This window comes from Anolis carolinensis, chromosome 2, assembly GCF_035594765.1.
Source record: "Anolis carolinensis isolate JA03-04 chromosome 2, rAnoCar3.1.pri, whole genome shotgun sequence".
NCBI lineage: Eukaryota > Metazoa > Chordata > Lepidosauria > Squamata > Dactyloidae > Anolis > Anolis carolinensis.
In genome coordinates this window covers 121,000,440-121,014,120 of record NC_085842.1, presented here as the reverse complement: position 1 = coordinate 121,014,120, position 13,681 = coordinate 121,000,440, and the positions used below count along the sequence as shown (strand labels likewise).

The 13,681-nt window shown below is 35.1% G+C and overlaps 1 protein-coding gene across 4 annotated transcripts in view; it reads right to left on the bottom strand.

Annotated features, from left to right (window-relative positions):
• Nucleotides 1-13,681, bottom strand: part of slit3 (slit guidance ligand 3) — a 558,157-nt gene that overhangs the window by 203,625 nt on the left and 340,851 nt on the right. For 2 of the 4 annotated variants that reach the window (XM_062970473.1, XM_062970476.1), the window contains one exon: nucleotides 11,556-11,627. In XM_062970473.1, the coding sequence (XP_062826543.1) occupies nucleotides 11,556-11,627 (72 nt within the window). Of the gene's footprint in view, nucleotides 1-2,056; nucleotides 3,251-11,555; nucleotides 11,628-13,681 lie in introns of those variants that run through there. The other 2 variants (XM_062970474.1, XM_062970475.1) reach the window with 2 other exon arrangements.

Sequence of the window (13,681 nt, the reverse complement as noted above, 5' to 3'; positions counted from 1 at the left end):
TACTTCTAGAGGATGGTCCTGAATTAATTTAAATTAAAAGTAATTCCAAGAAGAAAACAAATAGTATCCCTGCAAGAAAGGGTGAAAAAAATATACTTACCTTCTTCTTCTCTCAAAATTAAAGATAAAAGTGATAAGAATTAAGGATGAAATGCATTTATCCTTAAGCTTATTGCTGCAGGGTACCCAAATTAACAAGCTGTAGACTATATCATATATAAGCAGTTCATATTCAGAGTGTGTTACAGTTTACATTTTACACTTTTAGACAATAAAAGATGCATATCTGTAAAGTCCACCCCATTTACCTCCACAAAATTGTTAACCCAATCTTCCCTACATGTTGCGGCAGAACAGCTGCAGAAAGAAACTGGTTGCCGTTTTATTTGTAGAAAAGGACAGCAGGAGTAGTTTTAAGATCTGTTCAGAAGTGTTATGGCCATACTAGTAAAATTGTTTTCATCTTCTTCCAGGGCTGGCACTGATCCAGCTGCTGCCCTTAAGCCAAGTGTCGCATTGCGGCACACAACTGCCTCATGATACTCTCTCAATGACCACTAGGGGTGTTTAAGGGCAAACCATGAAATGCCAGAAATCACATTAATAGACTCTCAAGTGGAGCATGAGCACAAAACAGAGCCAAGCTAATATTCCCCAATAGTTAGTTCCTCCCTGCTATGACTACCAACATAGATCCAGATAAGAGAAGACAAGCATAAGTCTAGAGAGGAATGCATTCCCTATGGGGTCAGAAATGGGAACCAATCCCTCTCTGCTTTCACAACTAACCATGTCTGACATAAGATCTATCTACAGACTAATACTTCATGTATTTAAATCAGTTCTTAATGTAGTTATCCAACGAGGAAGTCATAGTGAACATAGATGAAAACTTGCCATTTGTAAAATAAGACACAGCTTGAGATAGATGAAAAGGATAGGATTTCTCAGTGGAATCATATTTAATCCATCTCGGTTTAAATACCAATGACCAGTATAAAGTAGCTCTTTCTATTGAAATAATAAATTCTGAAGATCACTGACTTGCTGCTTTAAGTGCATTGAAACTTGGAAAGCACATGCATGAGGCACTTCAAAAGCTATCTGATGGCAGTAATAGTTTTCAAAGATTCGCGCGAGGATTAAAGTCAAGTTTGTCTTTGTCCACAAAACTCTGACACCTCACAACTAGTTATACAGTACTACCTTAAAAGTCATTCAATTTCAAAGATTATTTTAGTCACTACCAATCTTTTGCTTACAGTATGCAAATGTAGAAGGATTATCTCAAACAGGATTAATATGTACAAGAAAATAATCCTCGTGGTGGTGGTGGGAATTGTAAATGTTATGTATATGTTTGTCCTAAAATAATAAAAAAATTTTTTTAAAAAAACTACCAATCTTTTGCTTCTAAAGTGGCTAGAATTTTTTTCTGCACTTTTCAAACTAAACAGCAAAAGCGTCTTGAAAAAAGTAGAGCAATTAAATCAGCTGGGAGCAATATGGCAACTGAACATGGTCCTACATGTTTTGTAGTGTGATGGAAACATCTGCTCCTCGGAATAATGTATTTCTAAATACTAGCAGATTTAGAAACTAATGAAACATATATTTCAAGACTAAAAATACGTTCATTTAATTAAAAATAGCTTTAAAATACATTTATTTTATCATACCTGTCATGTCACAGAAGCCTTTTCTTTATCTCACATCATTGGTTCTACATGCACTATTTAGTTCTAAAAATTATTATCACCAAGTAGCTGAAGAAGTTACATGACGAGTACTTACTGTGATCCACTTGTATCATGCCCACAAACGAAAGATGAGGAAAAATATTAAGAAATAAAATCAATTCGAGGACACGATTTTCTATTTGTTAAGATGCTAAAAGCAAAAAGTAAACTATATCATATTTGTCTTCACCAATTAGAATTTGGTGAAAATATTTCTTGTTAGTTCTAATATTTTTATTCATATATAAGATATCTACCCGCTATAGAAAGTCTGTCCCAGAAGTTCAAGTCTAAAATAGATGAGACAAGTGTCTCACCTGAGTTTTAAATGCCATTGGAGAAGATGACACCAAGATAACACAGACCCACCTGGATTACACTCAGACGCAAATAGGCAGGCTCTGCAGTTGGTGAAGAGATAAAATAGGCTCCCCTCAACTAACCCCGCCCAGTAAGACGGCAACCTCATTTTGCTTTGGCAGAAGCTGAGTGGTCTTCAAAGATGGTGTCATAGGGACCGCATTGCGGCAGTTCATGGACTACTGCATGGCGAAATGCAAATCTGAAACTGATTAACCCAAGTACTTTACCAAAAATATGAGTGACAGGTCTGGTGAATGGCACCATGCAGGTCTTAGAAGACTAGAATGCAGAAATGCTCCCAGCTGGGACTCCAAGACATGGCAATATCATCTCCACTATGAAAGCAGAAATCTGCTCTGACTTTCCAGTTCGACTCCCATTATATGGAATTTAGGCTTTATACTATATTTAATTAGATTCAAGTTATTTCTTATTTTAGGTAAAGCAAATGGGCAAAACTGTTTAGGTCCAATTAAAATGGAAAGATGCATACTTAATACAAAGATTTACAAACAATATGTAAAGGAATCTTGTAGCACCTTTGAGACTAACGTAAGATAAGCTTTTGTAGACTTAGGTCTACTTCCTCCTCATGCATCTGCTACAAGATCCCTTTGTATATTAATAATACAAATATAATTTCCTAAAATAAAAAGCCTTCTCTCCTATATCAGAATATAATATCCAGTCTCTGGATTTCTACCATGGCCATAATGCAAGGAACTAAGTTATTTCAATGATTTATGTATACAGTACTCCTTTGTCATTTCTCTTAATTTTTCCCAGATACATACACATTTAATCACACATGCCTATCTATCTATAGACATAGAAAATATCCAAGAAGAGTGCCGCTACTGCAAATATTGATGTTTACTTGGTGTTAATAATTTATGCTATTATCTCTTTTAGAGGTTTACCATATTTCAAAATATGTTTCACAAGTTGTACATGTAAAACAAATTCCAAGTATGAATATAACTTTGCAAAGTAATTTACTCTTGCATACATTCAAATATACGTAATATGTGAGCTATGTCTCTTTTTAAAGAATGCCCCAACACAAAACTTGTGTCTGAGATAAATTATGTACAAACACACACACACACACACACACACACACACACACACACACACACGTTCAGATTTCAAATAGTGGGCAGTGGATTTGGCATGAAATTACTCTAAAGACACCCAGAGCCAAATTTATTACATATACTGGAGACAATTTTCATACCCATTTGTGCAATAATTTAAATTTCTGAGATTTTACGTCAGCATTGGCTTGTTTTATAGAGACATTGAATGTTTTTTTGTTATGTGTTGGAATCTGACCTGAGCCCCCTTGGGGAGATAGGGCGGAATACAAATAAAGTTTTATTATTACAATTATTATAATTATTATAGCAATATTTGGTCTCAGTCATATGTGAAGATTCCATAATTAAAGAGAGCTTAAAATAAACAAAACAAAATACAGTGCCTAGAGGACAGTCACACTACAAAATAAATTCATTTGGGTTACCCAAACAATGAAATGGTCTTTTCTAGAAACACATCCATACTTATAAAACCATTTTAAAGCCATCCTTTCCTATTACAAATTTTCTTCATACCATTTCAGATTGCAAGAGAGATCCATTTTCTCATATAGGAGATATCTCATTTCCCTAGTTATAAGGAAGGTTAACATTAGCTGTCAATCAGATAATGAACTCCAACATAGAGTTTGGACATTATACCTCAGATAACTACTACTGCAAGACATTATTTGTAGAAGTCTAAAGACCATCTATATAGAAAATTGGAATGATATGGTCATTAAAAAGAAGGGCCATTATTTGACAGAGCTGTCACATCTCAGTAAGATGTGTGTGTATTTGCATGGTGGGGATCCTTCTATATGCCCTTTATCCACAAGTAGGAAATGTTGCTCTACATCACTGCCTCTTAAAAAGTGGGTCCCAATCAAAATAGCTAAATATTGGAGTCACAAAAATTTAGAAATAGTAAAAGGTTTCTGAACACCACACATTTACACAAATCTGTTAGTGACAACATGCAGTGCTTACAGTGGACTCTGCAGAAAATGCTTCAGCTGTACTCCACAAAAAGGAAAACCACTCTGTTAAGCAAGTCTTGCAAATTCTGATTTATTTTCAGTGGCTCGAGGCAGGTGACAGCACAGTCAAATCACACAATCATTGCAAAATTCTATAAACACAGATATTAAAATGTAGTTTTATAAATGATACATATTAAATACACAAGACAGAGATTAAAACATAGGACACAAGTTTAAAATTCTTGTTTAAAACGGTCTGGATAGGCCTACAGGAAGAGATAGGTCTTTAGATGGTTTTTAAATTCTGACACCTCAGCTCAGATGGGGTGACCAATGAAAAGGTCCTCTGGGAGATGGTTGCCAGTCAAGTACTGGCAAGCTGGAGCAGCCACCCCGCAGAGGACCTAAGTGTATGGAGCGGACTGTATGAGAGAAGATGATCCTGTAGGGTGTCGCAAGTGGAAAAAGCTTAAGAACATCCACCATTCAGCTGCTGATATCAGTACCCCAATTGCCTGATGATGGAGGGCCCCACTATAACAATAGAGATTTAAGAAGCAATTGAAATAAATTATTAATTAAATTTTAACTGTGTTATTAAACTCTGGAATTAGGGGATATTATGTAGCTTTTGTGCCTTTTCCATCAAAATAGACAAGCTTCTGTCCATGTAAGATCCTTCACTCATCATAAGCACCAGAAAGGATAAAGGTGACATACTAACAAAAGCACTCTATCCCAATGTGATATAAGCTATTTTTGTGATACAAATATCAATGCAATTGCGAGAATGTCCTTCAGATCACAGATTATGTCCTTCACATGCCATAGTTATATAAAGTCTTTGAAAGGCTTTTGAGAATGAAAACTTACACATACTTTAAAAGTAAAGGCAAAGGACAAATGCACATTATTTGTAACATTGAATAAAAAGTTCCATACACACAATCTAAATTGCATTTTACTAGGTGGTTTCATCTTGTGTGTATGGTTCTTGTTTTTATTAAAACTGTTCATCAATACAATATCATTAATCAGTGCAGCATAAATGAGTTGTGACTAGGATGTTCCATTCATGTCTATGGGTCTGCTGTAGACAGGAGTGGGATTGGATTTAGTCCAACATAATTTGAAACAGGACACAGTGTGTTACAGCATTAACAAGCACTAATCAAGATACTTACACAGAAATCCTAAACTGTTCCCTGAAGCAACTGCTTTACAGCCATCAGGGATTTTTCAGGGAAATAAATGTAGCCTGCTAAAGCCAGCTTCTGATGTCTTGTTCGTTCTCTGCTACTAGATAATATAAAATCTGTCACCTTGATGCCATCTGGCTGCTATTTATTGTTTTTTTGCTCTCTTATTTCTATCATATGTAACAGTCAGGAGATGGTCTCAAGCACCTCCATATGCTGCGAGAAAACTGCATCTCACGAAAGGTTGATAAACTCAATTTCATTCTAGTTCCAAGACACTATTCTTTGCTGGTTTTGTCTAGGGGGATGGAAGCAGTGAAGTGGACAGTCTCTTAAATCAGGTTTCTGTGTTTATTCAAAGCACATTAGCAGGCTGTTTTCTGCTGAAGCGAAGTCCTGAAGAGTATGAGTTTAAATGACTTTACTGTGCCTTCTCATATATTTAATCTGATTCCAAAAAAGGAAATTGAAACTGCTAGTGCCGTGCTTTTCCAGTAGACTGCTCCTTTACTACAGTAATCTACAATGGGGCAGGGACTGATAAAAGGAATTAGTGGATGTTCTGATACTGCTTTCAGATGGAGTCCCTCCAGATTACAAGAAAGCTAAGAGGCTAAGAAAGTCAGAACTAGCCTTCCCCAAAATCTTTCCACCCATGGACACAAAATAGCTTAGCAAACACAAGGGTATATTTTGATCTGCTTCCAAGTTACAAAATATGTTGATTGGGGAACTCTGATTTTTCTCCACTCATCTTATTATAACTGATTATAGATTAATCAAAATCAAGCAACTAATTGACCAAATTGTAATAAGAGTAGCAAAATCACTTTCAGTTTTCTTTATATTGTCAACATTCAATTGCAGTGGAAGCCTATTATATGCTGAAACTATATTTTCCCGCAAAATATTGCAATTTTATGCAAAATACTTTTCCATAAGACTTAAAATACCCTGCATTACATACACTTTACAGAAAATGTAAATTCTTCATTAAATATTCCACTGACATCATGATGGTTATGAATGCAGTTCACACCATTCAAATTTAATCTTAATTGTCTAAATTGATTATATTTGTGGCAAAACAGAAAAATAAATCATATTCGTAGATTTTCATTAAGCAGCAACATCTCATTTACTTAGAATTAACTCATGATTTTATACCTCAAATATAATTATCCATAAATAATAATATATAGTCAACAAAACACCAGTTGATAAAATAATTGAAGGTTGTGCTATCTAAAGCTGTTTCATAGAAATCAGAAATATATCAACAGACAAATTAATGTAACAGTTCAATTGACATAGGCAAAGGTAATTTGACAGATTGTACATTGTTTTCTTCTAGGGCTAGTTTGTTTTTAACACAAGAAAAGATCACAAAATGAGTGGAACCTCGAAAAGAGAAGCGCTCAGTTATTTCATTTAATTTGAGACTAGAGAAGAGTTCATAGGAATAAACCATATTAATGTGGAGAATTACAAGTATGAATTGGCCTTTGTACATGGTACAACATGTTTCCACAAAAGCAATGACATTGTAATACACAACATTAATATTTAGGAAGTTGCGATTTTACCAAAGGGAAAAAGGGAAGTGTTTCAAGCCCAAGACAGCTGCTCACCATTGCAGTATTTGTTTTCCAAGAAAATTGGGGAAAAAATTTCCTGGCCAAACACCAGAACTTGAAATCATTACCATTATTTTAGTCATTCTTTTATCATTCTCAATGCACATAAATAAAACAAAACAATAAAACAGACAATCAGTGCCCCACAAGGCGTACAGTCTCATAGGTATACAGAAATTTCACACTTACAATAAAACAATAACTAGTTTCAAACATAGACATAGTTACCCAAATAATGAGGTAAGGCATTGATAAGAATATCAATCCCAACCTGTAACATGATGTTCGCTGAACACTTTCAATATTGCAAGAAATGGCAAATGGAAGAAGCTTAGAAGAAGGAAGGGCGTCCACAATCTAACTGCATGTTAGAAAAATGGTAACTATTTATCGACTATTAACATAGGACATACAGTCATATGAGTGTGGAAATAATATTGGTTGGGGAATTTGGGAGGGGCGTATTTGTAACTATTGATTGGGTGTGATTCTTATTTTTTATTTCTATGTATTTGTTTCTACCTATCCATGGGTATACAGACAACCAAATCTCCACTCCTTATTTCAGTTATCTCAGCCCCAAATCTCCTAAAGACAGTGGCCATGGAGTATCACCTGTTTTCACCTAGACAGTTTTCTAGTAACACACCAAATATAACTGATCAAGGAAATTGACTCCTAAATGCTGACCTGTACAAAATATGAAAAATTTCAAAGAGGGATGCGATGATAAATAAGAAATATACTTCAAGATATGAGTGTGCGGATTCATGCACACTATTTAAAATGGATTTAACTGGACCCCAGTATTATGTTATAGGAATGTTACAGGCTCTTCCTTTCCAGTACCAACTTTCTAGTATTTTCTTGGGGGTTTCTTCTTCATAGTAGCATGCAACAACGTTCCACAGCAGCACACAAAGACGCAGGAGCGGAAATATGGAAAACAAGAAGTGCCTTTCTATATAAACATGGAAGTGCTGTGGCCATGTACAAGAACCCTAAGTCTCCCAATCCTAAGCATTTAACTTTAAAATCTGACATATTTAATTGCAAATACCTTGCTGCTTTGGCTAAATTTACTAATTTCTCAAGTGCTCCTTTTTATCTGTTCCACTCCAGCCATTGGCCTAAATCAAACTGATGATCTCATCTCAAGTACATGTTCTGAATTAGATCTTGAATGGTAAATCAACACTTATATAAACCTTATTGATCCAATTGATGTTCTTGCCAAAAAGTAATGATTATATTGAGGAAATAATGTTGTAAAACAAACAAAAAAACCTTTAATTAAGCTTCTTTTAGGCAGCCAGTTTATTCTTTATAGAAATTTCTTTAAACTTCTTCTGACTTATCATTGCAATGCTTTTGCTACCAATTAACATTCATGTATAAATTTGTATTACCTATCACAGAAAGGAAAGTACAATAATAACAACACTATCACTAGTAACAAAACAAGGCAAAGTAATCATTTTTTTTTCTTAGAGTGATATTCATCGGTGACATAATGAAATCTGATACACTATTTATATAACTAATATAATGCCAGTTAATTTCAGTAATGTTTTCTTGGTTCTACCATCTTTGTCAATAGCCAACGGCCAACATGATTTTAAAAAATAAAGTGAGCTCCTTGCATAGATTCTCATCACATTTATCAAATAGGGTATTTGCCAACTATGGTACTGATTTTGTGCTTAAATTTAATCGGTAGGCCAGTTAATTTGCCTTATAACTGTAAAAAGCTGGAAACGAAAATTTCCTCTGATTTCATGAATACTGAGTTTAAACAAAACATTAACTACTGAGGATTGTTTTGAAACACACACTGTTAAATTACAAGAAAAAATCCCAATGACATATTTTATACAAAATTTTAAACGTTTTATATCTAGTTGCATGAAATAACAGCACAGTTTTCTAATCATGGCAGTCTGTATAGAAGATTTTTTTATGTATAAACACCAAGTGGCTAGGTATCCTTTAAAAAAGACAAATGTCATTGGGATTTAACTCATGAATGAAGGTGATCATTACACAATAAGAAGGCCATAATTTAGTTTAAAATTCTTAGGATTTCAAATGTTCTTTCCTGAAAAATTTAATTGGAAGATTTTAATTTGAATGGATGTTAATTAGAGATATATATAAAGTGTTTTTGGAACATTCTCATTTGTGCGCCCCACAAGTCTTCAAATTTCATCATTCTGAAATGCTGGGTTCTTCTGCATATTTTAAGCTTTAGCATGTGATATTTCCGTAAAAGTTTTAACCCAATTTCAAAAATGTTTGAAGTTTAATTTTTGTGACACTAAACTGGGTATAATTTTTTATATTTGCCAGAAATAGTAATTTTAAAGTATATGTGATAAGTAATTAGCAGGTTTCCAAGTGCTAAGAAATTAAATGTTCATTTATAGTAAAGATGATGGACATTCAAAGACTTGTAGATGTCACCAGAAGTAGACAGTATTTTGGCACTAAATATACTAAATGAAAATATTTTTTCAAATCACCTCAAATAACATTAGCAAAACTACTATATATATATATATATATATATACACTAGCTGTGCCTGGCCACGCGTTGCTGTGGCTTTTTTTAGGTGGTTCCGTGTCTTAGAAGGGGGAAACCTTTGTTGGGAGATGTCAGGTGGCCCTGATTGTTTCCTGGATGAAATTCCTTTGTTTTCAGAGTGTTGCTCTTTATTTTGTGTTTCGAGATGAGAGAGTGATGAGTACCGAATGGATTTGGACCTTCAAAGAGTGGGTGTTTCCCTGTTTGAGGGGGGGAATCCTTTGTTGAGTGTAAGAACGTAGAGACGTGGATGAGGGGTTGTGTTGTCAATTTTCTAGGTTGGGGGGCCTTTAGTTTTGTTGTTTTGCCTGGTGGAGCGACGCCATTATCCATATATATATATATATATATATATATATATATATATATATATAAATCCACTCTTTTTATCTTAAAATAATAAACACGTAAGTTAGTTTCTACTTCTGAATGCAACAACCACATGAAAATTAGATACAAAGACCCTTGAACCTGTCACTTGGGGGAGGGAATTAAGCAATAATTTGAGAAGGATGCTCTTGTTGTCTCTTCCAACTCTATGGGTCTATGAAATTCCTGATGAGGACTTGAACAAAGTTGTTCAGTAAGTAGCAATACATATCTTACGTTGTTTGACTGAAATTTTAGGGGATGGGTAGATCTATAGGACACGATCAATGATAATACAAAGAAAAACAACACCTTCCATGAACAGCATCATTTCAGTACAAAAAAAAATTCCTATTTTAGTTAGAATAATAGAATCCCAGAGTTGGAAGCGATCACAAGGGCATTCTAGCCCAATCCCCTGCAAGTACACCATCAAAGCACTCATAACATATCCATATAGATGTGACCCCATATCCTTAGATGTGACCCTTATATACTGGTGTGAAATAAATGGCCACTTTACAAATAAGCTATGCCAAATTTTACCATGTGGGCCTAGAAGGAACCAGAAATGGCCTTCTTTACATAAGCTTCAAGAGGCCTACTAACCTTTACTATCCTCAGCATTAAAGTAGACTATGCAGCAAGAGACAAAAAGTTTTTGAGACTATTCTTTGATATTTCCAACAAACTTGCACTGTTTCAGAATATGATTGGCTTCAGGTCCAAAGTAAATACACCAGAAGACAGACATTTCCAAATTTTCTTTCAGGATTATCCTTTGTCGTCTTAACAATGACTTGAGATATTTCGGAAGGGTAGATGAAGAGTTAAGAAAAAAACCAGTAGCATGTACAAAGAGGTAACATTGGCATGTGCATCTGAAACCAGCTGTCCTACACAAAGCACAGACACTATCTGGTTAGAGCAGACAGTAACCTTTATCAAAAAATTCTCTTAAAACCTGGATAAGGCAAGTAACCCATATTCAGAATTTAAAGGAGAACCATGAGCTACTCCACAACAAATAGTTTGAGCATGGCTACTTAAACAAAAGCTTCAAAATTAGAATTATGAAAATCATGGTGCTAATATTCTATACCTTAGCACTTTCCCAACTGCCATTCTGCTAAGCCATCATCACCAAATGCTTTTCTGTATACTGTATCCTCTTCATTTAGATCAATTGCAAACTGTTTCCACATACTGTGCCAGACGAACTAGTCAGCTATCCTTTACTCTATACAAAACACAGGTTCTAGCTGTTTATATATAGAACACTCAGTTCTTTAGAACCCATTAAACTGCATCTGTTCAGTACAAAAATAAATAATGTTGCTTTCATCTGTTTCCACAAGACTGTAAGAACCACAGCCTTCTTTCATGGTTCAATTAGCAATAACCTCAAATTAGTAAGTGAAAAACATATCTTGGCTGGTGATACACTTCAATCAAAAGAAAAGAAAAGAAAAGGAAAGAAAAAAAACATCCAGAAATGAACATACATAATAAAAACACTGTAGGGCGCTCACACATGTACATATATGTAAGCATGCGCGTGCACACATACGCACACATGAAATCAGGAAGTCAACTCACAGTATCTCCAAGTCACGTAGGGCTCTGAAGGCTCCATCTTCAATGCAGCTGATCTGATTGTTGTCCAGTTGCCTGCGGAAGGAAGGGAAAGTATGAAGGTTTGCCTGGTAACCACGCTGCCTTGGAGCACCATGTTCTCAGCTTTCCTGTCACTAAGGTGTCCCTCCACCCCCTTGCAGTCTTTGCTTGTCACCAGGAGGATGCCTGCTTGTAGCCAGCCACGCTGCTCTTTCTCTCCTTACTGACAGTCTGAAAGAGCTGCATATACTCCAGCACACTGAAGCCTGTCAGGTCTCAGTAAATATTAATTGCGCTTTCTCCTCACCCCCACCCCCCCAGGCAGAAGAGAATAATTTCATTACATTAGGGCATCCAATCCATTATGAGCTTTTACCGTCATGTCACTGAAACAATTTCATTAAGCTAAAGGCCTGTAAATCATTGGAGGTCACTGGGCTGCCCCCAGTGACCTCCCAGAATGCTGCTTCCCCCTTTTACTGGAAGTTGTAGTCCTCCGTCCTGACAGTACTAAATCTCAAGGCTTTATCTGCCCAAGAGCTTCAAGGGTGCATTGGGAATATACCAATTCCAAATTAGTCTCAACTAATCTAATTTTATAGTCTTTTTATTATTCCAAGCACCAAACGTCTGCGGTGGTTCAGTGCTTTTCTGCCTTGTTACTGGCCCCATCTGGTAGGCCTGTCGACTGAAACATTTCTGACCAAACACACATCAAGGCCAGTGCATCAAGCAAGACTGATCTAATCAAGAAATCAAATGTCACTATATAAATGCTAGGAGTGAATTTTTCACCTTGGTCACATCTGATTATGCCACGGAAAAGGCAGGAATAATGGTAAACTGGAAAGAAGAAAGCAATTGATATAACTAACAAATCTGAATCATCAGACACATCCATAATGTTCAAATACAGCTGCTGGGCCTGAATATGGTTCACAGTCAGCCAAATCTACTTATAATTTGGGATCACTTCTTTCCGTATTGATACATTTTATACTATTATTATGTGATAGCACTGATGTCATTTTTTTGTTTATTTTAGTAATATTGACATTTTTATTGTTAAGATTAATGGTTGTTAATTTTTTCCTTCCATTTGTTTGTCTGCTTCACACTTGTGTAGATGAAAATTTGAAATACATAGTTAAATTCTACTATACCAACCCATCTTCCAACCTAAACTACTTCCTCCAAAAATGGTTTCTGTAAATCTTGTGATACTGGTACTCTGAACCTAGCTGCTTCTTATGTATAACTAGCACTGTCTACATCTGGACTGAAGGCAGAACACTGGCTGAAACCAGAAGCTGGTATATAGGATTACTGTACCATTTCAATACTTTGAGCACTCAGGGGTCACAAAATGAATCTCTCAACTTGTTAGAACTCTGAAACTTAACAACACTATATAATTTTGTATCTGATGTTTTAGCAACCTACATGAGCAAAAATGATCATGCAAATTAAGTTAGAGCGTTGTTCATTGTCTAAGTATCTCAACAAACTACCAACTATAGGATTCTTCAGGCTAGAGGCATGACAATTAAAATAGAATTACATTGTCATAAATGTATTGTGTGTACGACTTTGGAAAAGACATTATGTTTGAAATCATGCTAACAGAACACATAGGGTCTGCACAAAAGCAGACAATGTTTAAATTTATTTATTTACTAAACTCGTAACTGAACACCTTCTAATGTTTTAAAAATTTAAATATGGGGATACTTCTATACTTATTGCAGGCAGAGAATTATTTACAGCCAAAAGAGTGTTTGGAAGTGTGAAGCTCCTGTATTTATTATTTATTTATTTACTGCATTTATATACCGCTTTTCTCACCCCTGGGGGAACTCAAAGCGGTTTACAACATAATGCCAACCATACATTAGAAAACATAAGACTGATCAAATCATAAACAATAAAATGAACAACATCAGGTGTACTTATCAAACAACTCAAAAATAACAAATATAGAAATTTAAATATATAAATTTCTATAGGGGTAAATTTCTGTAGCTGAATACAGAAAGATGTGTTACAATTCTAGTACAAATACACGAGTAATGATTTTTCCAAGTATACTATAATTCCAGTTCCTTTCT